The sequence below is a fragment of the Manacus candei genome, unplaced genomic scaffold (genome assembly GCF_025592945.1).
Source record: "Manacus candei isolate 608988 ecotype Guabito, Panama unplaced genomic scaffold, ASM2559294v1 h1tg000023l, whole genome shotgun sequence".
NCBI lineage: Eukaryota > Metazoa > Chordata > Aves > Passeriformes > Pipridae > Manacus > Manacus candei.
Window position 1 is genome coordinate 12,448,992 of NW_026138071.1, and position 23,789 is coordinate 12,472,780.

A 23,789-nucleotide genomic window follows, 5' to 3' on the forward strand; every position below is an offset into this window, starting at 1 on the left:
TTAATTGAATTTCTCGTGCTTTCTCTTTTCACCGGGCAAATGAGTAAATTGCCTCCCAACGGTACAAGCCCGGCCGGCCCCGCCCGTGCACCGGGGAGGCAGGGGTGCCTCTCGCCCGGGCGGCTGCCAGGCCGCCCCCCCGGACAGGGCTGGCCGCGGAGTTGTCACTTACCCCGGCCGCCCCCTCGGGACCGGCCCCGCTCAGCCGCTCCCGACGGGGGGGCCCTCGGCGCTGGGACGTGGGGTGGAATCGTCCCGACCCCCCCCCCCCAGGCTCCCTCCCCCGCTCCCCAGCGCTCCCCGGAGTGCTGGGGGGGCCGGGGCAGCTGTCGCCCCTCGGTTATCCCGTTCCCCGCGGCTCTGCCCGGCCCCGGCCGCCGAGTCCCGCGTCACTGTGTCTTGTGCGAGGGCTCATGGTTCTCAGCGCCTGCCCTATCTATCGGACAGATAGATCCTGTCCCATCTATCGGACAGGAAAAGAGAAGAAGAAAGCAGATTACAAACATGCACATATCTATACGTATGCATCTGCGGTACGCGCGGAGCTGCAGCGCGCCCCTGCCTTCGCCGACCCCAGCACGGTGTGAGCTGCGTTTAGGATGCGAGCAGTGGGCGAAATGAGGAGGCTAGAAGGGCTCAGGGAGATACGGGGATGCTGAAACACGGAAAACCCATCGCATACACCATGTGCAGATAGCCCAGAGAGAACCGCTGCTAGCAGACAGCAAATAAATAGTAATAAATAAATAATAAAATACTAAATAACTAAATAGCAGAAAGAAAGCGCGGAGGCCCCGTCCTGGGTGCGGTGTGCTCTGCTCCCCGACCGCTGACAAGCGTCCCCCGCTGGGTAGGTCCCGTCCCGGGAACCCCACGCGGCTGTCGACATCCTGCCCAACCCCACGGGGCCACACACCGCACAGCACTGCTGCATCGGGCTGGAGACGCTGGGCGCAGGTGTTTGGGGGGAACTTTATTTAACTGAGAAAAGCGTCTGTAAAAACGACGGGGCGGGGAACGGGAAGGGAACCGTCTCCGTCTCAGCCCGCGCCCACGGTCTCCTCGTGCATCTCGGACGATCAGTTTAGCAAAACTTGTCACCTGCCAAAGGGGTGTATCCCACATCCCCCCCTCCTCCCTCCGCCAGGGTCCGCGGAAACACCGCGCTGCTGGGGACACAGCCCCTGTCTCCACGCGTGCCGCCCCGCTCCACGCCCGCCGCCCCGACGGTTCGCCGCACGCCAGCGGGGAACCTTTATCCCCCGGCCCGAGTCGGGGCTGAGGTCTCCCCGCGGCCGGCGGGAGGGTGACGGAGGGGGGAGATGCGGCCGGCCCCTCTGCTTCCTGGGGCGGCTCTGGACTCTCTTCCGCGTCCTCGCCGCCGGGTCAGCGCCGGGACCGGAGGGCAGCTGCCGCTTCCCCCTTTGTCTCTCCCGCTCCCTCCTCTCGCTTCCTTTGCACCCGACTTCCAACACCCCCCCTTCATTCTTCTCTTTTCCTCACTCCTCCTTCGACCCCCGCCTCCTCTCGCCCCCAAGCTTTCCCCAGGCTCTCAGGAGCAATCTGCCCTCCCGCCTCCCCCACTCCTCCCGACGTGTCTCCTGTGGGGCCGCCCCCCTCCGCCTTCCCCGGCCCCGCCCGAGCTCCTCATGCCAAGGCCTGTCGGAAGAGTCTCGGCCAGGCTGCGCATTCCCTACCCCGGCCAAGCTACTCTGGGCCTCTTCATCATCTTGTCTGCAGCGGGATCTTCCTCATGGCTCTGTCTCCTGCTGCCTCCACCTCCAAGGATGGTGGGGCGACAAGGGCCGGAGACCCCCCCTCCCATCCGTTTTTGCTTCTTCCAGCACTAGGATCTCTAGGGATGCAGCCCGAAGGGATGCACCCCTCAGGGTTACAGCTTGGAAGAGCACAGCTGGAAGGTGGGCATCCCTAGAAGCGGCAGCCCTGAAGGCTGCAGCCGAGGTCATAAAGTGAGGGTTCAGCTCAGAGGGGTGCAGGGAATGGAATGGAGTGGAATGGAGCATTCCAGCGGGCTACATCAGGGAGGGGTCCACCCCTCGAGGGATACGTCTCAGAAAGGTGCAACTGGGAGGGGGTGCAGCCTGAAAAAGAGTTAAGCCTGGAGGGATCCTATCCTCGTGGGGTACATCCCAGAGGAGCTATGAAGGGTGGAGGCTGAGGGGCTGCATCCCAGAGAGGAACATCCTAAGGGGTCCAGTCCTCCAGGGGCACATCTTGGAGAGGTCCAGTCGGTGCCTCCAGCCCTCGAAGAGCCACAGAGCGGCTCGGGGGCAGCCATCAGCTCCGGCTCAAGCAAAGCTCCCACACAGGCTGCTGGCCTGGGTGCCACAGCCAGAGGGGCACAGCGAAATGTCTCTGGGGCAGGGCTGCGTCCGGGGACCAGCTCCAGGAGTACTGAGGTCCTTGGACACGGCCCTGCCCCAAACCCCTCCGGACTGTCTGGGAAGCCGGGAAACGGCAGGACTCTGTCCCGGGTGAAATGTCACTGGCGCCAGCAGGCGGGGGAGGGGAGAGGGAGGGCGGCTCTAGGCTGCTGCAGGCAGCGCTGAGTGATTCATGGCCTCGCCGAGAAGACTGGCAGGGGCGAGATTTTATTGTAGATGGGAAAAGGGGGAAGAAGGGGGGAAGTTGCACACTTGCGGCAACAGTTGCAAGGGGGAGGGGGTGGAGGGGACGCAGCGAACGCCCGGGTCCGGATCGACACCCTCAACCTCTCCCATCCCCAAATAAACTCAGCGTGGGCACCATGGAAACAATAATTTATTTAAATAATCTCTGCTGATTGTAAAAGAAACATTAAAGAGTGTTTAAGTTATCCATAATAAATAACAAAAAATACCCTGTTTTTTTTCCCCCCACGATCCTAGACATCAAACGGCGCAAGGGAAGGGTTAGTGGCAAGGTTGCCGGCGGGGCGGTGGTGGTGGAGGCGAGGGCTCGCCGCGGCTCGGCGCCCGACCCGGGGAAGCCCCGTCGGGGCACGAAACCCGCCCGGAGGCAGATCACGGGCGGGAGCCGCGCCGGCACCGCCGCCTGAGACCAGTCCCCACCCCCGCCGGACGATTTCGTTCACGGCTAAAAAGGATACCTTAAACACGGGGGGCTTCTGTTTCAAATCTACATATAAAAATTATTTATCTTTTTTTTATCGTTTTATTTTTTAATCCCCAACATCGAGGTGAGGTTATCCGCAAAGGCACCTATCAATTTTAAGAAAATAAAAAATAAAGTTAACCATAGTTCTGCACCGGTGGCTTGATGAAACGCCGGGGGAAAGGACGAAGAAGGACGAAGGGAAGGACGTGGGTGCTTATTCCGCAGCGTGGTTGTTTTGGCGGCGGGAGGGCGGACCCACGGGGCTGAACGCACATGGGGTCCGCCGCTGGCGGCAACGGGGCGGGACGGGGAACGGAGCGGTTCCTCTCCGCCGGAACGGCCGGAGCCAGGTTTCACCAAAACACCAGTGGCGGCATCTCTGTGCCCCGCGGCTGCCGGACGCGACCCGGGGACTCAAGTCTCTGCAGCGCCTAGAAGATGCTACCGCCGCCGTGGTGGTGCGGGGGCTGCGCCGGCTGCGGGAGGGGAGCGGCCGCCGGCAGGTGCGCCGGGCCGCCGGGCGCCGGCGGGTACCACGAGTAGCTACCGAGGAAGGCGGCGGCGGGGCTGGGACTGGCGGTGCCGGCGCCGCCCGCCGTGCGCGGATGCGGAGCAAAGTCCCAGGCGGGGGGCGAGGAGGGGGACGGCGGCGAAGCACTGCGGCGGGGAGGCGGCTCCGCTGGGATCTCTCCGCTCTTCCACATCTTCTTGAACTTGGAGCGGCGGTTCTGAAACCAGATCTTCACCTGGGGAGAAAGAGAGGGTCAGGCGCCCGCAGCCTCTGCGGCGCCGTCCCGGCGCCCGGGTCGCCCGCGGCGGGGCAGGGACGCGCAGGTTTCGCAGGCCCGAGGAGTCCCGGCACTGCCTCGGCGGCGCTACCGCTTCGCCCGCACTCCCGCCCCTGGGCCGTCGAGGCGCCGTGGGCCGGCCTCCCTCCCAGACCCCCGCGGAGGGCGAACGGTCACCGAGGGGCGAGACGCGCCCGTGGCCCCGCGGCGGGAGAGCCCTACCTGCGTCTGTGTGAGGCCGAGGGAGGCCGCCAGCTCCGCTCTCTCGGGCAGGGCGAGGTACTGGGTTTTCTGGAAGCGCCGCTGCAAAGCGGCCAGCTGGAAGCTGGAGTAGATGGTTCGGGGCTTCCGCACTTTCTTGGGCTTCCCGTTCACGATCCTGATCTCCGGCTCGCAGTCTTCCTTCTCTGCTGCGGCAGAAACGGCGACCCCGGTAAGGGAAGGCGCCCTCGCCGCCCCGGGGCCCGCCCGCAGCGCGGTATCACCGCCCGCCCCGTCGGGGCGACCCGCCGAGAACGAGCGCTCTCCCAGCCCACCCCGGCTCTCGGGCCCCGACCGCCTCCTCGCCAGGCCTAGAGGGGACCGCCGGACTCCCGGCGGCTCACTCAGCTGTGTCCCCCGCGGGGTTCGGACGTACCAGAGTCGTTGTTGGCCGGAGAGGCCCTGCTGCCGTAGGGCCCGTAGGAGCCGTAGGCGCCCGCGTAGCCCACGTCGTAGGCGGCCTTGGCAGAGTAGGGGGCGGCGCCGCCGCCCGCGTAGGGGTAGGAGCCCACGGGGCCGTAGGGCGACCCGCCCGCCGCCCCGTGTTGCTGGTTGGTGTAGTAGCTGCTGTCGGTGGCCGTGGAGACAGGCAGAGTGGGGGACTCCTGCGGCTTATGCAGGCCGCCGTGCTGGTGGTAGCTGCCAGCGGAGATCTGGCTGGCGTGCATGTCCGGCACCAGACTCTCCAGCACCCCGGTCATCCCGCGCCCCCGCCCGCCGGGGCACAGGCCGCCACCGCCCCAGGGCCGTCTCCACGGGGGCGAGGCGCTCAGAGCCGCGCCACCATGCCCGGCGCTCCCCGCGCTCCGCCGGGGCGGTGCAGCCGCGCTCCCGCCGCGCCCGCGGGACGGGCTCTGCGCGCCGCGCGCCGCCGCCGCGGCATTTAACACGCGTCACGTGGCGCGGCGCACGTCACCTAGCAACGGCCAATGGGGAGCCCGCCCGCACCGCTCCCTCGGGCCCGCGGCACGCGGGGACGAGCGGCCGCGGGGCCAGGGAGTGGGACCCTCCCGGGGAGTGGGACCCTCTCGGTCCCCGTCGTGCGGCTCAGGCCGCCGCCCCTATGGTCGGACGGGGCGGTCCGACCCACAACGGCGAGCGTTGGGGTCTGCGGCTCGGCCTGGCTTTTTCTGCCGTGCTGTGCCTCCCGTGTATGTTCCCGACCGGTCGGCGACCCCAGGGTCCTCCCGTGAGCGATATCTGCACGCGGGCGCGCCTGGCTGCAGTCCGAGCTGGGAGCGCCGCGTTCGGGGGTCCCTCTCAGGTGTTCTAATCCCCGGGAGAACGGGCACATCGGGGGAGATCAGCACCCCGTTCTCCGTGCCAGAGCGGCAGCGCTTCCCAGCGGAACCTCCGCAACGTTACGCGTGTGTTTCACACAGCAGCTGCTGGCGGCACCCACGGGCCGTCCCGACACGCGGCAGCCGCGAACGGCGCGTTGTTGTGGCCCAGGCACGGCGGCGGGGCCGGTGGTGCCAGGCACCCCCGAGCAGCCGCCCGTATCTCTGCCCCGGGCGGCTGCACCGGGGCCATCGGGGCGCCTGTCGGGCGGGCACGGCGGCGCTGTCCTTGGCCGCCCTCTGCCGGGGCAGCGCCGGGGGGCAGCGGCCAGAGTAGTGTCTCAGGGGCGCTGGGAAGCGCTTCGGAACTTTATTCTTGTCTTCTCCCTCGCTGGACTGTCCCGCAGCGCAGCGGGACCGCGCGCGGCTGCCGGGCGGGGAGCGGCCGCGTCCCTGCGGGAGCCTCCCGGGTGTTCAGTGAGGGAAGGGAGGGAGGCGGCACTGGTGCGAAGGTGGCTGCGAATGGATAAAAAAAGGTAAAAAGGCTAAAAAAAAGAGAGACGGGCCGCCGTGGCGTTGTTTCAAGGCCGAGGGGGCAGCGGGGCGCCCCCGCGAGCCCCGCGCGTGCCCCCTCAGGACCCTGCTCGCGCTCGCCCCGCCCGGCGGGGCCGCGCCCTCACGGCGCAGGGGCCGCGGCTCGGCCTCGGCCGCTTTGAAGCGGAGCGCGGCGGGGCCGGGCCGTCCGTGCCCGGCGGGCCCGAGGGAGCGGGGCTGGGCCGGGTCGGACCGTCGGCGGCAGTGGCAGGTGGCTCCGGGAGCGGGACTGCGGGAGGTGTGGCTCTCGGCCGGGCCGGCGGTGAGCCCGGGGCGCGGCCGCCGCGGCAACCGACGTGCCCAGGGCCCGGGATGGCACCACCGGGACCTGGCGTCCGGCCTTGCTGGGGCGAGCGGAGCCCGGGAGGGCCCGGGGGCGGCCGGGAAAGAGCAGCGGCGGTCACGGGGGGGGGCCCGGCGCCCGCAGCAGTGGCTCACGTCCTGCTCACTCTCCCAAATATAGCTGATGTTCAGTGCAAAAGAAAGCCGGTTCCTGCAACCCGCTGTCTGAGCGACTGCTGTCCCAGGTGTCATATTTGTAGGACTATTTCTGTCTATTGCTGGACGTGGGCCGGCAGCCTGAAACAGCCGCTGGCTGGCGCGGGAGAGGGACAGACAGCGTTTGGTGACTGTCAACAGACAGGGCAATCTGAAGCATGCGAGATGGTTTTAAGAAATACAAAGAAGAAAGGACATGTCATCTTATATTATCTCATCATAGGATTTAATAAAGCAAATGACTTACTCGGGAATTTGTCCTTCTATGTGGCAATTTTTGTTTTTTAATTAAACTAAATATTTTCGTGCCGTATAGCCCTATGCATGTGCATGGTGATCTATACAAAAAGTAAAGGGCATGATTTTGTTTACTTCAGCTTTTTTGTTTACTTCATGCAAGTTGTTCCTCATAAGTTAGTGCAGGGCTCACAAAGTTAAATGAATTGTTACATGGTAGCTGCTCCAAAGTCTTACAGCTTTGTTCCTGCAGTTTGTTTTGCTTCTGTGGAGGTAGAGAATGGGTGGAATGACCACTGGGGAGTTACTTATGCATATATTCACATGGCTGATCTTGTAGATCTGATTTTAGTATTTCTAACTGAACTTTTCTTGTGAGGTAGTTGTTTTAAACAACTTGTATAAATAAAGGTATGACTCCCTGAACTGCGAAGTTGAGCAGGTTATGATAGAGGAAGACATCAGGCAGCAGGAAGGAAGGAGGAAGGGTTGTATTAGGTAAGAGACAACTTGACTGCCTTGAATGTTTTAAAACACACTTCTCTGAATCAGTCACTGTATTAGCAAGATGTTTTAAAAAATAATGGCATCAGGCTGGCCCACGTTTGTGTGTTTTCATGTTCTCATGTCACGCTAATGATTTTAATTCTACTTTTTTGCCTCTGCTTTGGGAATTGTGAATGTTACATGGATGGGTAATTAGAAAGGACCCAGGGAGACTGGGGTGTGAGATAAAACTCAGAGAACTAGGAGTGTTTTGTATACCTGCTGTTCACTACTCGTCAGTGCTGCTTGTTTTTGGTGTTATTATTTATATTCCGTGAGAAGGAATGTTTGGGTGATACAAATTTTGTGTCTTATGGACATTAGTGAGTCAGTTGCACATGGGAAAAAGATGCCTGCTTTCTCACTGCAGAGCAGTTCAGTGTTCAAAAGGTTTGGTTGTGAGGTTTATATAAATATACAGCACTTATTGCCAGAGGCTACAAAACAACTGAGCTGACTTTGTTGTTGTTGACTTGTTTTCTGTAGAAGCACCTCATGCTGGTAGGACTGTGGACATATTTTGTTTATCAAGTATACTAAACACAGTGTGTATAAACACAAAAAAAGGACCATCAGTCTTCAAAATCATCATCTCCAACTGATCAGCTTGTATTTTTTTTTTTTAACAGGGCCGTTGTATATGACTCATAGAAATGGCTACAGTAACTCCTGGTTGGTATGTTTTCTTTTTTATTAAGTATTATTTCTATGATTCCCTTTCTAGAATAGACTTCATCTGAGAAAAACGTGAAAGCACTTAAAGGCTGCTATTCTCACTCCATATACATTCTATAGATTTTACCTAGGGATCAACAGAGCAAGTTGTTCCATAATGTCTTCTCTCCAGCTTCACTTGAAGAGAACCACACTTAGCATGAACAAAGAGATTAATTTTTAATCTGGTGTATTTTTTAATATTATTTTTCCCATTATGATGCACATTGGGCTGAACCATTTCACTTCAGTAGGAATGTGGTGAATCTTGAGAGATAGGCCTGTTATTTCTGATAATGTTGCACAAAAGTAATTGGACAGTAGTCTCTACTGCGGTGGCATGTCAACAAGTATGGATTTCTTTTCATGGCTAAGGGAAATGCTTTCCAGTGGATTTATGGTGATATATATAATGCGTGGTATAGTCCTGAGTGTTTGCCTTAATAATAGAAGAGTAATTTAAATCATGTGCCAGATGAAGCCATGAGAAGGGTTTATCCTTGCATTGTACCTATGAGATCTGGTATTACATTTTAGAGTGATGGTACCAGTTAAATCTTCCTTTTCTGAGGGATTAAGCATATCACCTTTTAGGAAATCGTATGAGTCTTTCCAACACCTCTCTGTAAGCCTGCTGCCTGCTGTGCTTAGTTTCAGAATCCAGCGTAATCATTTTCCTCTCCAAAAACTGTTTATTGTCTCATTCATCTATACATCAGATTACTTCATATCAAAAATCACATAACTCTTCTGGGAAGAATATGCCCCCTTGTGTGGCTCCCTGAGGATTCCTTTCTTAGCCCCTTGTTGTAAACAGCTTATACAAGCGTGATAGGAGACATGGGCTCTGTAAAATCCTTTCAGAGTTATTTATTAAGCTGTCGTGGTCTCAGATTATTTTTTTCAGTGATGATTCACTGGCAGCTCAGCACCTTTCTTCAGTAGAAACCTTTGCAGACTGGAGCACAAACTGTGACTTTTAATAGTGGATTAGTCTGGTGTTATTTAGCACAGGTGTTTCTCAGTTGTTTCTTTGTACAATGGTGGGCAAGTGCACAGCCTGATGCATTGGGGTGAGTGTCTAATACTAGCACATTCATAGGTCTAATTATTGCTACAGATGCATGATGTGGGGGTGAGAAGGAAGGTCTGTGTGCACAATGTGAAGGCAGTAGAGCAGCAATCTTTGTAAGTGGCAGTGGGTTTTGGGAATAAAGCAGAGCATGCCCAAGCAGTCCCTCTTGCCTCCTTTAAGAATGTGAAATTCTACCCTGTGCTTAAGTGGGGCCCTCATGCTGTTCTGATCACCTCTGGTGCTTCCAGGTATTTTTTTTTTTTACCAGATGTATCATAAGTAATACCACTGACAAAAGCTATGTGGTATGTTGGGGGTTTTTTAGTAGAGTGGGATTGGTAGAACAGCTAGAAAGTAATCTTTTTACTAGTGTTTTATGGGAATGTTAACCAGCCACAGGCTGGGTAATCGTGGCTGAGGTACATGTATACTCTGGAACAAGTGCTTACGAGTCCACTTTACAGTGGATTTGGGCAAACTCCGGTTCAGCTCACAGCTACATCTTTGTTGAAAGTGTTTTGTATGTGAATATTTAGATGGGAAAAAAATCTTTAGTATGAGCATGCATGACAAATGCTTTCAAGATGAATCACTAGATAATTTCTAATATTGCTGTTGATGACAAGTGTGAGAGAAGCTGAGAGGCGTATTTTGTGGGAGCAGATTTAGACTGAGTTGATAATTATAAACTGATAATTATGAATTCTTGTTTTGCACAGGTAGTGGAGAACAGATTTTTTTGCCTTGACTGTAACATCTGTACAACCTTTACCTGTGCAGTCTAAGCACAGTAAAGTAAACTGTTCAACACTGAGAATAACCTAGACTGCTTTGGTTTTAGCTCCAGTGTGATTATTTTAAAGGTTCAGTTTAGTGGACAATGGTATTTGGAGCTCAGAAATGCTGTATCACCTCAGTGTGGTTGGATGAATTTTGATTTGTAGTGCCTGTGAACTGCCTGAGGCACCTCCTCTGACTGGCAAATAACAGGTCTATTCCTGATGGAAAACATGAATGTCTTGCTTGGAAGGATGAGATGTGTCTTTCACTTTGAAGAAGATATGTACAGGAACAGATCTCCTAAATGGATTATGCAGCTGCAACACACTTCGGGGATGTACATGGTTGCATTTCCATCTGGAATGCCACACTAAATTGACTCAAATTGTGGACCATGCAAACTGCAGAGCTTCTTCTTGGGAACACTTGGATATATGCTCTGGGATTTGGCACTGGCTATCCCCAGCCTTTTGTAGGCAGCTTAAGTAGAGATGTTGAATTGCTTGAAGTTGCAAATGTAAAAGAAAATGTTCTTCTTCCCTGTAGTGAGAAAATATGCACATATAAAACTTACAAATTAATTGCCCTTGAAGTTAATTTGCTTTTTGTTTTTAAAAGTGATGAAGTCAAAATGATCAGAAGTGAGTACATTAATATGATCTTGAGTGGTAAAGCCACAGTTGTCCCGTGAACTGGCTAGGGAACCTTTTCTTCAAGCGTATAGCTGAAGTCCATTGTGCAAGTATGAAAACAGAGAGAATTTGTCTGCGAGGAACACTCAAATCTCATAGTCTGCACACATATCTGTCTTGAAACTGTTCCTTCCTTGGAGGGAAGGGGATGAAAGGAAGTGTGTTCAGATTCACAAGAGTTGCTGGCCTTTTGTTTTCTTGCAGTTGCTTAGCTTACAATATTGGCAGGTGCTCTGCACATGTATTTAATCTCATAGTATTTTTCCTGTTGGCAGAATGCCTAGATCTGAGAAGTACATGCCTTTTATGAACACTGCTGTAAATCTAAATAAATTAAATTAGAATGTTGTTTTTTACTTATATACATGGCTGTGAGGGGTTAGTGTTGTCATCTAGACCAGCTCAAGCTCCTTATTTTTTTTTTCTTTTCAGCTCAGAAGGTATATAACCCAGAAGAAAAGATCTTGAAATCAGAGACAGCACAGCAACTTCTGAGAAGAGATTATATAAAGTGGTAGGTGGGAAGTTAATTAAGTAAATTCTTTTGCCTTTGGGCCCTCTCATGTTATTAAGTGACTTTGCATGTAATTTGCTAAAATCATTGAACAAATGCATTAAAAATAATAATGTGAACATTAAAGTGTAAAGAATATAAGTGGCCACAGGATGTCCCCACTGTTCCGTGCTGATACATCCTCATAGGCTGTTTATGCTGTAGTACAGAGCTTGACATATTTCTTAAATATGATATTTTGTATTGTAGAGGTTTTCACATTTATTTTCGTATTTCAAATGTTTATGTGGCAGGCCAGCCAATTAACATCTAGATGGAGGTAGAAGAGAAAAAAGGAATTGCTTTGCTTGGTTGCTTTAGGTCTGAGTTTTCTTTTAACTTCCAAAGATTGGGAATGGACAAGACTTGATTTTTTATAAGTAACAGTTATTCATTCCATGTGAGTGCAGTTTGGTTGCTCAAATCAGAATGAAAATTTATTCAGAAAGGTAATTTGCTGCCCACTTTTAAAAGCCTACTACCAGTGGTTTGCATGTTCACAGAATTACAGAATATTTTGAGTTGGAAGGGACCCACAAGGATTGTAAAGTCCAACTCTTAAGCGAACGGCCCATATGGGGATCAAAACCACAACCTTGCAGTTATTAGCACCATGCTGTAAACAACTGAGCTAATCTCATGTTGACCAAGAAAGTGAAGGGGCATACTTATCTAAGGACTTGTTTGAACAATGCTGGTGGTGTCAAATACACTAAGGTGTGAAAGTAAAAGTAATGTTTTTGGGCTATTAGGATGGCTTACAATGGAAGTGGTTTAATTTAAGGAGAAGTGAGTCATTCTGCAAAATAAACGTATCTAAGTGGGAAGCTGGTGCAGAGAATAGCTACATAAAACTTACACCATGGCTTCTGAATAGTGTATGTGTCCCAAAACCCTGTAAGTACTGTATGTGATGGATCAGACCGTGGCTGATACTGCACAAGGATATATGTCCCATCCCCGCAAGTGTTCAAGGCCAGTTTGGACAGGATTTTGCACAACCTGGTCTAGCGGAAGATGTCCCTGCCCGTGGCAAGGGGAGTTGGAACTAGGTCATCTTTAAGGCCCCTTCCAACCCAAATCATTCTATGATTGTATAAAAGTATAAAGCATAAGGAGCTCTATGTTAAGGCTGGGACTTCATGTTAAAATGTACTCCTGAGTTTGTTTTACTAAGACCATGCTGTTACCTATAGGCTATGGCATCAATGCTTTCCTTAGGAATTTTTTATAGCTACATTACCTATATCCAGTTGCTTTGGATTTTCAGCACTTCTGAAAATCACAACCTGTGTTTTGAAGTCAGTATCTTAGATGAGAAACAATGACATTTTGGGTAGCCCGTTGTGCCTGAAAATTCAAGCAGTGAGCCCTTGTAAGTTGGATACGAGCAGACATACGTCCACAATGATACCTTTTTACATACATGTGGCCATTCAGCCTTCTGGGAAAGCCTGAAGAAGAAACTCTTCTTTCCCGAGCAGCTTACTGCTTTTGTTTGTCCTTTCTACAGTGCAGGAGCTGTGAATTACATTTTTGTATCAGTGGCACGCCTGCCTTTTCTTATTGAATTGAATGTTGCAGTACCAGCAGTATTCTGCAGTCTTGTTTATCTGGTAACTTCCAGGCTTGGATTGTCTGTCCTATTACCAATAGCTCTATAGGCCAGACTTGCCTGAATAACTACAGTAATTGTGCTGCAAACAACAGATGACTGGCATTTCACTAGAGGTGCTTCCTCGGGACTTAGTGAATTTGAACTTACTTTCTCAAGAACTGCTCTTAGAAGTAAGCTTGGAGTACAGCACTCAACATATAATCTAAATCTATTCTTGTCCATGAGGACATGCTGCACGAATCTATGTGATTGTATATGCGTTTATTATTGAAAGAGCTTCAGGGGAGACAAATGTTTTCTCTTTTCCAGCATGCTATACCTTTTGGGTGTTTTATGTGGAATGTAAGTTGGCTTTTTTGTATCTGTGTTTTTTATGACAGTATTTTTATAAAGGAAGCATATGCTGTCATCCACTTCAGTATGTGCAAGATTCCCACTGGACCTGATTCATACTACTGCTACTGCTGCCTGCTTAGTCATTTGGCTCACTGACATCAGAGGTAGTTTTGCATGAAAGAAAAAACTCCGATGGAGTTGTTAGTGGGGATAATTGTTCAAAACAATGGGACTCTTGTGTATCCAGAGGCTGCAAATCTTGACTTGGACCTGTCTTTGAACTCTTGCACTGACTGATATGAAGGGATCCAGTGATGAAAGCTAATCACCAAGTAGATAAAACTTTCTCAGTGCTTTTGGAACTGAAAGGCTGCAGTTGCAATACAGTGTGTGCAAGCTCCCTGTGAGCTGGGAGGGTCATGCATGGGCAACTGGGCTTTTGAACTCTGAGTGATCAGGTTTGTAAGGAGCCTGCAGTGCTGCTAATTCAAGAATCCTGCTGTATGAATCTTAGTGCTTTGAAGAGTTAAATGCATTACTAAGTGCACTGCAGCAAAGGAAAATGCTACCCTACAAACAGGGGATTTCTGTGCTTTAATTGAAGCTGTGAACAGTTGCTCTTGAACAATGTGAGGCAGCACATATTGGAGGAATAATTGCCCGTCAGACATAAACTATACAGTATAAGCGTTGTAAGTTTGCTTCAGAAGACTCTCTGTGTCCCCTTGGTTGCTGCCTTTCTTTTTCCTTCTTGCATACACATACCTCCCTGGAATGAGGAATAATTAGTGTAATTTTTTAGTGAGAGAGCTAGCTGCACAGAGGTTATGAATTCTCTCATTTTCTCATTACCTGACAGGAATGAAGCAGGATATGGAGTTCCTGTGTGGATGGGTTCAGGTTACATTGCCCATCTCATTCTATGGATCTGGCCCTCTAAATTAGGAAAAGGCAGTAATAAGAAATGCAGTCTCAGGCCCTCTATCTACAGTATGGCAATGATAGTGTGACTCTTTCGGCTCTCTGTGTGTCTGTGTGGCACAGTGGTGCTGTGGTTGGAATATAGCAGCTCCCAGCTTGCTGTGGGAATGGGGATTTGGATGTTGCTGTCTCCAACCTGAAGAAATGTATGCCATGTCCTCAGCCAGCTTGATTTCGGGAAAGAAGAACTGGGTGGGAAACACTGTGTGTTCAAGTGATTTGCTTTATGTTAGCTGGTCCAGTCTTGACAAAACCCAGGAGCAGAGACAGATAGGAAGGTGTGTTCATAGCCACATTGTCAGGAAAATAAGCTTTCTTCCAGGAGAGGGCACATTTCCACTAGGTTTGTGCCAGTACAGCTCTGTTGGCAGGCAGACTCCAGCCCTCTGACTGAGAAGGAAGTTCTGTCTTTGACCTTTCAGTCATTCAGTGATGAAACCAGATCTTTCCTGGCAAACTCTGGCATGGTAAAATAAGTGTGACAAGAAGCATTCCTCTAACTGGTAACTAGCTGTGACTGCCACTTGGTACTTACCTGGCATGTGGCCTTACAGATTTTTACATATCGAATTCTGATGTTATGTCAGTGGTAGGGAAGCTGGGCAGGGGAGAAGAGAGTACTGTTGAGTGTGAAAGTTACCTGATGTTGGAGGGGGAATGGGAAGGAGAGAGCACTTTCAAATGAGGTGAGGGACCAATGTGTTTTAAAGTCCAGAGATTTGCTGTTAAGTTGAACCAGAGCTTGCTTTCCTGTTATTAAACTTCTTTTTTGTTATGCGTGAAGAAGACATGAAATACTTTTGAATTCTAAAAGTGTCCTCACTGTTCTGGGGAGAATTGGATAGAAGTAAGTTAAGAGTTTGTGGGAGTATCTGTCTTTCAAACAAAAATATGCTTTTTTTGATCCCTGGTTTGCATGACCTTGTGAACTCATTATGGTTCTCTGCATTGTTCTGCAGAGACTTGATAATAACCTTACACTGTAATTAGCAGTTCTTCAAAGAAATACCAAGCTTCAACTAATGTATTACCATTGATGATTTACTTGGTGAACCGATAGCAAAGGTAGACAAATAACTGCCTTTTCCCCCTCATATGCTGCCCAGCAGTTACTTAAGCATATTACAGGGAGGTAAATAAATTGGACCTTTATTTTTTCAGGTGACATGTCTGACAGCTAGCTGTTTTCTTGTTGCCTCTCACACAGTTTCTTTTTTGACAGCAGCAACTCACCTGATAGAGTTGATGTGCTGTTTTTAACACAAATATGGTGTCTATTGTTTAGCCAGAAAGTCAGTGATGCATCATCTCTTGAATTTCTGTTAGTTTTAAATTCTCATTGCTGTATCCTTCCTTTCTTATACTGTTTCTTGGGGAGGTTGTTTTTGTTTGTTTGTTTGTTTGTTTGTTTGTTTGTTTGTTTGTTTGTGTTGGGTTTTTTTTTTTTACTGTAAGGGTAAGCCACATTCTCATGGAAGTTGTTAAGGATGCAGTTACATTTAAAAAGACATTTAAAAACAAATATACATCATGTCTGTTGCTTAATTGCACGATGATACATAACAATACTTAGTTCATACACATACACAAATGTGCATTGGCAGTTTTAACGGGAGGTTCTGCAGGCTTAGTCTTCCTCCCTGGTTATGGTACTTGAAGGTAAAAAATACAGCTGTATACTTATGAAAGCCAACAGAAAAATCTCTTTTACAATAGCAATGGTTATACTCTTACATCCTTATTCCCTGCCATTATGCACTACTGAAAATGGATGATTGAAGTTGGAGTCAATGTAAACCACAACAGTCTTCGTGAAAAATGTGAAAAATAGTTTTAACAATTTTGTCAAGTAGCTTTAAGCTGTGCTTAGGGGTAATATCAGGAAATCTCAGACAATACTCTACAGAATCTACAGAGGGAATAGCAACCATATTGCAGACTTAATGCAGTGCCTTCAGGAGGTTTTCTGGAGGTAGTGTTTGGACTTAATCTGCACACAGCCTTCATGAAGAGAAGCATCCCTGGTTATTTGCATCGGGTATTTCCACTGTTGCCTGAAGGAGCAATGCCTGAACTTTCTTCTGCATGAAACTGAAACTCCAAAACCATGTTGTTGCCAAGTGTGTCTGGTGTATTTGTCACTGGAGCATGGCAGTATCTCTTGAACAAACATCACTATTGTGACGAGATGATTAATGGATTAGTGCTTTCTAAATGTGTCCACTTGGCTGCACTGTAGATTTATAAATATATGCCTCTCCTGGCTTGTTTCTTAAATTAGTACTTCACCTGAAGTTGACAAACTTTTAATTTCTTGGGGTGCTTCCAAAGTTCTGGCATCACATCTTCTGGGAGAACAAGACTTTGGAAAATCATCCTGAATGTAGCATAAAGATCTACAGCTTACAACCTCTGCTGGTTTTTTGTGTTTTCTCTTATATAACTTGTTGAATACAGAAAATGTGAAATTCAGTAGTTTTGTTAGTCTGTCTGTGTGTCATTTTCAGTATAGTTTTTGGGCAAAGAGCATTGTTTTGGAATTCTGGAGTTAGGGTGGGGGATATATGAGCTGTGTACAACCACAGGGACTGGCATCCCTTCCTGCTAAGGTTCACTTCCCTGTCATGCTGCCTATGGCCCTGGGGAAATGCCTAAAGGGGGCAGGAGTCAGGAGGGAGACTCCCATCCACCCAAAACAGTTGCAGAGGAGGGCTCTGCATCATGATCCCTGCTCCTCAGTGGGGCCAGCTGCTCCAGTATCCACCCTGGCAGGGCATTGGACTTACAGGGACAAGCGTGGCAAAGCCAGTGGGACTTGTGCAATGTGGGGACATTAAGGATGGGTGTAAGGAGATGAAGAAACCTGATCTAGTGGAAGGCGTCCCGAGCCATGGCAGAGGGGTTGGAACTAGATTGTCTTTAAGGTCCCCTCCAACCCAAATCATTCCACAATTCCATGTGGCTGATCTCCAGTAGACTCGTAATGCTGTGACCTCTTCTGAGGTACAGGAAAATTCAAACAAGAGCAATGCACTGTCACAGATGTCTAGTATAATCTCTACCAATGTGTTCCCAAGTAAAGATCTGGACTCCACCTAATTTGAAAGCTGTTTTAATAGATGCTAGTAGTTCTACTTGTTTTGTATCTCTAACATTGAATATCATAAATTGGGAATTACATTTCAGTAGAAATTACATGTTACATATCTTTCTTAGGATAGCAGAGCATAGCTATCGATTTATGGATTACTTAAATGAAATATTCTCTATTATTATTACATATTGCTCTATCAAACACAGTATTAGCTTTAAAGATCATGCACAGAGGAGCAGTGTTTGGTAATGCATAGCATTAGCAAACAGCATTACTGGGCAGTCTGACCACCCGGTTTATAACAAAGGCTTTGGCTTTCACACCAGTGAGATCTTTGTATTGCTGCCAGCATGCTTTCCACAACACTGCTTCATAGTTGTGTAAAACTTGTGAGAGCAGAAGACTTATAGAAATAACAGGCTACACCATTATGCAACAAGATTATACACTGCTTATCATAGATGAAGTGCTACGTACTGGCTGAGTCATCAAAGAGATTGAGATTGATGTGTGTGTGAGTGCATGGCTGCATATTTAACTTCTTCCTTGTGTTCCTTAGTGTAATAGTGTCTTAGTTCTTGAGCCTGAGTACTTTCACTTACTCTTGCTGTGATTAGCTACTGCCAATTTTGACTGAGCACCAGTCATAATAAGGAGTAGAAACTCTCTAACCTTGTTTTTCCTTAGCTGATATATATCTGCCAAATTCCTTAAAAGAAGCTTCATCCTTCTTACTTGGTGCTTTCAGTTTCGAGATTACCTGGATTTATACCTCTGAATTGTGCTTGATCATGATTGGAGAGTGATGGTTTTAACAAATATTTTAATTCAAAACAGTTTCTTTTATAAAATTAAGTAGCTTCTTCTCTATTATATAGATGTCTAGCACTTTCCCCCTTTTTCTTGTGCCTATCGATGTTTACTTCAAATACATCTTAGTTATTGCAGTGGAATCAAAGACATTACAACATGTAATGTTTTGCATAGGCAAAACAGTGTCTTGACTTAAAGCCAATAATAAAATAATTGATGACTTAAACTACAAGAATTTAAACCAGTAGTTTCTCTGAAACACTTTCTTCTGTCTGGAAAATCAGGAATCTGCTTTACAAAATAGTCTGGAGCATTAAGAAAACTTACAGGTGAGGTAATTGAAACACTATAGTGCTACCCTAAGAACAACTAAAAACCATGACAACTTTATCTTCAGGAAAGAACCCTACAGTTCTTATTATCAGTGAGCATTAACACCTCTTACAGTAGACAACACTAAGGTATCAGTATTACAGAGAGAGCTATGCAGCAGAAAATAAGAGCTTGCTATTTCCTGAACAACTTAAAAATAGATATCATAGTAAGTATATTTTGTTATGTGCTCTACAAGTACTTCAGTTTAGCTGCACAAGAGACTTTTGGGGGTATTTGTTTTGTTGTTTAGCTGCTAAGACTTCATTAGGTTTTTTTTTTTACTGACAGTCAGTCAGTAACATCATTTGAAACTGATAAGTGGTACTGAGCAATCAATAAGCTTGCTTTCAGGGCTGACTGAGGTGCTGGTTATTACTGTAGTCATGTCTGGCAACCACAGCTGCTGTTTGTAACACCAGTTTCACGTTTTATTTTGTAAGGCTGCTGTGAGCCTCAGATGAGGTCACATGACTATAAACAGCAATGAGTGAGAAGAGATAAAGTTCTAGGATCCTAATCTTTACACTTTAAGGAAATAAGGGAATCTGTAAATCTGCTACAAAAATGTGGAATGAGAGCTGAGAAGAAAGAAAAAGCAGCAGTAATCTGAAAACAGTGACAAGTGTCTAAGGAACTGTGCTTCAGGGTTAGGGGGTTTGCTGACTTTTAGACCTCTGCCTATTAGGTCATTAATTCCTGGCTTCAACCTTTGATCTTTCTGCAATTCTGGAAGCTCTCTTCATATTTTTCCAACACAAGGCCAAAGTTGTGTGATTACAATGAGGCCATTGTATTAAACATCCCACATAGGGATACAGAACAGAAGACTCAGAGAAGTGGCTTATGTTGCAAGAATGCAACAATCCACATTGTAAAATGTATATTAATCTCAAACAGCCTTTATTAAGGCTGAATAAGGCATTATTATTTTTGTTTAAATAGAGTTTAGGAAGTTGCACCTCAAGACAAGTTAAAGGATGGATAATCTAAGCTCCACTGTGACGCATTAGGCAGAGAGAAAGGGGCTGTTCGTCAAACCAGGACTGCTGGAGAGCAAAGCTCTTGGAAGACAATGAGGAGCAAGCAACATGAGACTATGAAAACATTACTAGCATTAAAAGATTATTTTCACTATAGCTAACCATGCCTTGCTGACTGTTTACATGTAAGTGGTTTGCTTACTCTCTATGAATTTAAAGTACAAATTATACTAACAGTATTTTTGTTTAATGAGGTAAATTAGATTTAAGACCTATGAAAAGCTGTAGAAATTTCAGCATAATATAGCAAGATAAAAAAACCCCTGAAATAATTAATCTGACATTGTTTCTTTTGTCTATTAATAAAATACCACATCCCCAATCCTATTAGAATATTATTTACAAATCAGGATTTTAAATACCAGAGAGTGAAGCTAACGCTTTGTGAAGTATATTATTCACAAGATATTAATATTAAATCCCCAAAATCTTTACACAGTTGATTATGTACACAGAACTGTTATGTGTATTGAAACTTTGACAACTTTGCTGTAACTCTCAATAATGTTATATCTCAAAACCCACCAGAATTGATAAATTATGCACCGCAGATTAATTAGAGACTTGGCTAACTTGAAATTACACATTCCAGGGAGATGTGTGTCTTCTGGGGCAGGGCAGAAGATGCTGGATGTATGTATTTCTTAAGAAGGGTTCCCCTGTTTTTAGGTGAGTTACATAGTAGTGTCTTTAGTGGTTTCTGGAACTGCCATGCATGACTGCCTTCCCTGTTGATTTTTATGGGCCAGATTCTTGGCCATTGTAAGGTGTCATTGACCATTCAGGAGCATCATTGTAGATCTGGGAGTACAATGTAGAAATTGTAAACACCATGGCCTCCCCAGTGTCTTTGAGGTTGTTCTGGTTTGTGGAGTAGGGTCAACCAAAGAGCTCTAACCCCCTTTCTGAGGCTGTGAAAGAAAAGAACTTGGAAATACCTGGAACTGCCTGATTACCCAAGGCTACTCTCTTACATATTTGCTAACATATTTGCTAATATTTTGCTCCTTCTATGGAAATGCTTTATTTTTCCTGGCTTTCCTTTTATTCTACTCTACCACCACTGACAATCTGAACTATGGGTCTAGTAAGCTAATGGTTCCCAGGGCACAGCTTTTGAACTATTTACCAGCTCTGACTGAAGCACAGACATCTTGTTGGTAGTGCAGCACTTCTTCATCATCCTCCTCGTCTGTATCTAGTTTAGATGTGCTGACCATCTGTTCCCCTCCTCCATGTTGCTCAGAGAGCCTGCCCAGGAGCAGTGGGTGAGGCACTGAGTCATGGAAACAGGAACTGTAAATGCCACACTGGCAGGGTCTTAGAGCACATTGGGGCTGACTCCAAGACAGATTCATTCAAGCTCACTCTTGCCTCTCAGGCTTAACCACTGGCAGGCTCCGTCTTGTCCCACATACCAACACCTGGACTCACATGGGGTTACAGAGGAGAGTCCCAGGATGTCTGTGCTGTAAACAAAGATGTAACTGTGGAGCCAAATACTGAAATCTTTTTAACGTCTCGTAGCCTGGAAGATCTGTGTCATGAAATCTGTTTCAGCTAGTTCAGTCTGGTGACTTTGCATCTTTTTATTTTCCATTTTTTTAAGGATAAAAACCAAAGGGAACCATTAGATTATCTTTCTTGGTCACTCTCTGAAAATTAGCCTAGCTACTAACTTACTTAGCAAACAAAACTGACAAATGTATAATAAACTGTAATTAGAAGGAATCCTCAGACTAGTGTAGGCATTAATAACAATAGGAAAGTTAGGGAGTCACACTGTAATCAGAGGATGGTGTCTAAAATATTACCATTTAAAAAGAAAAAATTGAAAAACCTTCTTGTTTTCTTTGATACCACTACCAAATATTTTTCTATTTGGAAATTGTATGCTTTTCTGTTATTAAAAAAGGAGCATGACAGCATACCTAGGCTTCCTGTTAAGATGTGATATCTTCCTACACAGTCTGTAGGCAGAGTGTCTTTACCAGGAAATGACTGAAAATCTTCCTGGAATATGACAGATGAACCTGTCCAGAGCCAGCTGTCACTGACAGTCCTGGTAGAGATAGATCTCTAATAGAGTCCAATAGTTTGGGATATATTTTAATTAGTGGCAGCCTTTCTTTTGGATTCAAAGAGCTGGATCAGTAACTTACTACTGCCAGTTGGAATACTTAATTTATATCTTGTATCTTGCTGTGTTCAGTCTGAAGAGTGAAACTATTCATTTCATGTTGTTTTTCTTATTTAAGTATTATCACTTAAGCAGTACTTCACAGTGTCTGACAACATGGCTTTAAAAAGTTAAGGTTCTTTAATAAATTTAGGAACCCACAGCCCTGTGAATTTGGCTTGCTTTTCTGCAGTGTTGCTGTGCAACTATGCATGCTTATCCTTGGCTACACTGGGTTTGATCTGTGTGAGTTTGCAGAAATGAATAGCCAGCCCAGTGGGATCAAACTTCTTGTGGAAATTGGCTGCTCTGTTGCAGGGACTGCCAGTTTTATTCAGGAACAGAGGAGGCCCCTGGAGCTGAGTATGGTGAAGATTTGATTTATTTACTGGTTGGGAATGGTTTTGCATGTGCACATTGTTAAAAGTTTGTCACGGTATAGAGAGTCCTCAGTAGAGCTCAGTATGTAAAAACTGCAGTCAGCATGTCTTGCCTGTGCCATTCAGAACAGGTAAAGCAAGGTGGACCCTGGAAACCAAGAGTGGGCAGGGTGTTCCCTTTGCAGGAAGAAGCATGCATGCCTGTTGCTCTTAAAACCCAGTAACTTGTGTTACTGAGCACAGTTAGTCTGCTGTGTGGGTGGGGAGCTGGAGTGTTGGAGACACTGGAGGTAGTGTTTCTCTTCCTTTTTAATTTTCCATTGCTTAGCCGTGCAAAGGCACTTCCCTATATCCTGAAGCTGGCTGTGATCCTGTTGTAACCCTGTTTGTGCTATAAAGGGCAAATCTGCTCAAGCAACTGTAAAGTCATCCTGATTGTGTGAATCAGTAACAAACTAGTGCTGAAGGATTCCTGTGCAGGGTAGGGTGAGGGAGGGAAAGGCAGGTGGGCCCAGGACATGGCCCAGGTGCTCAGCTTGGACTGTCTGTAGTGACCACTAACCCTCCCAGCATCACTTCTCCTTACTCTCACACTGCTGCTCACCCTCAATTAGCCCATCTGCTACTCTAGCCTTGTATGGCTCATTACCACCTCATGTCATGCTTCTTGTATACCTGAGTACAAGACCCAGGGACACTTGAGGTCTCTCATGGGTTGGCTGCAGTCTCATTTTCACCTCTGAACTCTCCCCAGAACCCGTGGTTGGGCCTCTGGTGATACCAGAGGCTGTGCTACTGGCTCCAGGGCATACTGAGGAAGATTTAATAAATCCCTAAAGGAAGTTAAATTATGTGAGGTCAAGTTTGTCCTTGCACTCTAACACCTCAGGTTCACATTAGCCTGGCAGTGGCTGACACTGTCTGAGCGAGGTGGTCCTGCTGCCAGGGTTACTTTTCCCCATGCTGGACTGGCCCCTTCATGTGCTGGCGTAAATGTACTTGTGCTAAACTGTGCATACAGTAGAGTGGCTTAATAGTGAAGTGACAACCTTGATGCCCTTCAGTAGTGCATTTTTCTGTGCCGTTGGCACACACAGTTACGTAAACCTTAAGGTGTGTCCAAGAAGCAAAGTGAGACAGTTGTGAGGCCTGAGGCATAGGACTTGGGTTTGAGAAATGTGTTGCAACATTTTTGAGGGGGATGGAAGGGAAAAAAGGAGAATTGGTCTTCCCCCCCCCCCCTCCACTGCTTCCCCTGTGACTTGGAAACACAGTTTTGAGCTGTAAGGGTTGATTTGAAGATTTCCATGCTAGGCTCTTTGATCCCACTCTTTATGCACTTTGTGTCTCTGGAGTGACAGAACTGAAGATGGATTTCTCTTTTGGTAGGGCAAGTGCAAACTCTCTCTAAACAGGAAAGACATTTTAATACTCAGAAACATTTTTCTGTAACTGAAATGCTGCATCTCTTGCATCTCTGGTATTTGTACCCTTTCCTGGGTTGCTTCCAGGGGTATGCAGGAGAGAAGTATTTAACAGCAGAGGAGACTGTCATGGACTCAGGAAGGTCTGAAAACAAAACAAGCTATGTAAAAATTCAAATGATCTCATTCTCTTCCCTGTTTTTTGTTCTTTTTACAAGATGATGACAGACATTGACTTGCTGGACTTCTGTTTCAGCTGCATGTAATATATTCCAGAGCAGCAGAAGACACAGAAGCCATTATATTGAAGGTGTAAGTTAGCTTGTACTCAGGACTGTTGCCAGATCAGAGGACAGTGTGTGAAGCATACAAATGATAGAGCTGAGTATGTGGCAATGATAATCAGGCCAGAGA

At 47.7% G+C, this 23,789-nt stretch overlaps 2 protein-coding genes across 3 annotated transcripts in view; one reads left to right on the forward strand and one right to left on the reverse strand.

The window, feature by feature from the left end:
* Positions 1 to 2,802: 2,802 nt before the first annotated feature.
* DLX2 (distal-less homeobox 2) lies at positions 2,803 to 4,898 on the reverse strand. Its single transcript, XM_051787505.1, has 3 exons — positions 4,543 to 4,898; positions 4,128 to 4,315; positions 2,803 to 3,863 (listed from the first exon to the last, which is right to left on the reverse strand). The coding sequence occupies exons 1-3, from the start codon at positions 4,865 to 4,867 to the stop codon at positions 3,549 to 3,551; spliced, it is 828 nt and encodes a 275-aa protein (XP_051643465.1). The 5' UTR covers positions 4,868 to 4,898; the 3' UTR covers positions 2,803 to 3,548.
* Positions 4,899 to 7,207: 2,309 nt separating this feature from the next.
* The window catches only part of ITGA6 (integrin subunit alpha 6), a 130,343-nt gene continuing 113,761 nt past the window's right edge, over positions 7,208 to 23,789 (forward strand). For both annotated transcript variants that reach the window (XM_051787370.1, XM_051787371.1), the window contains exons 1-3: positions 7,208 to 7,273; positions 7,951 to 7,997; positions 11,015 to 11,096. The gene's annotated coding sequence lies outside the window, so the exon portion shown is untranslated. The remainder of the gene's footprint in view (positions 7,274 to 7,950; positions 7,998 to 11,014; positions 11,097 to 23,789) is intronic.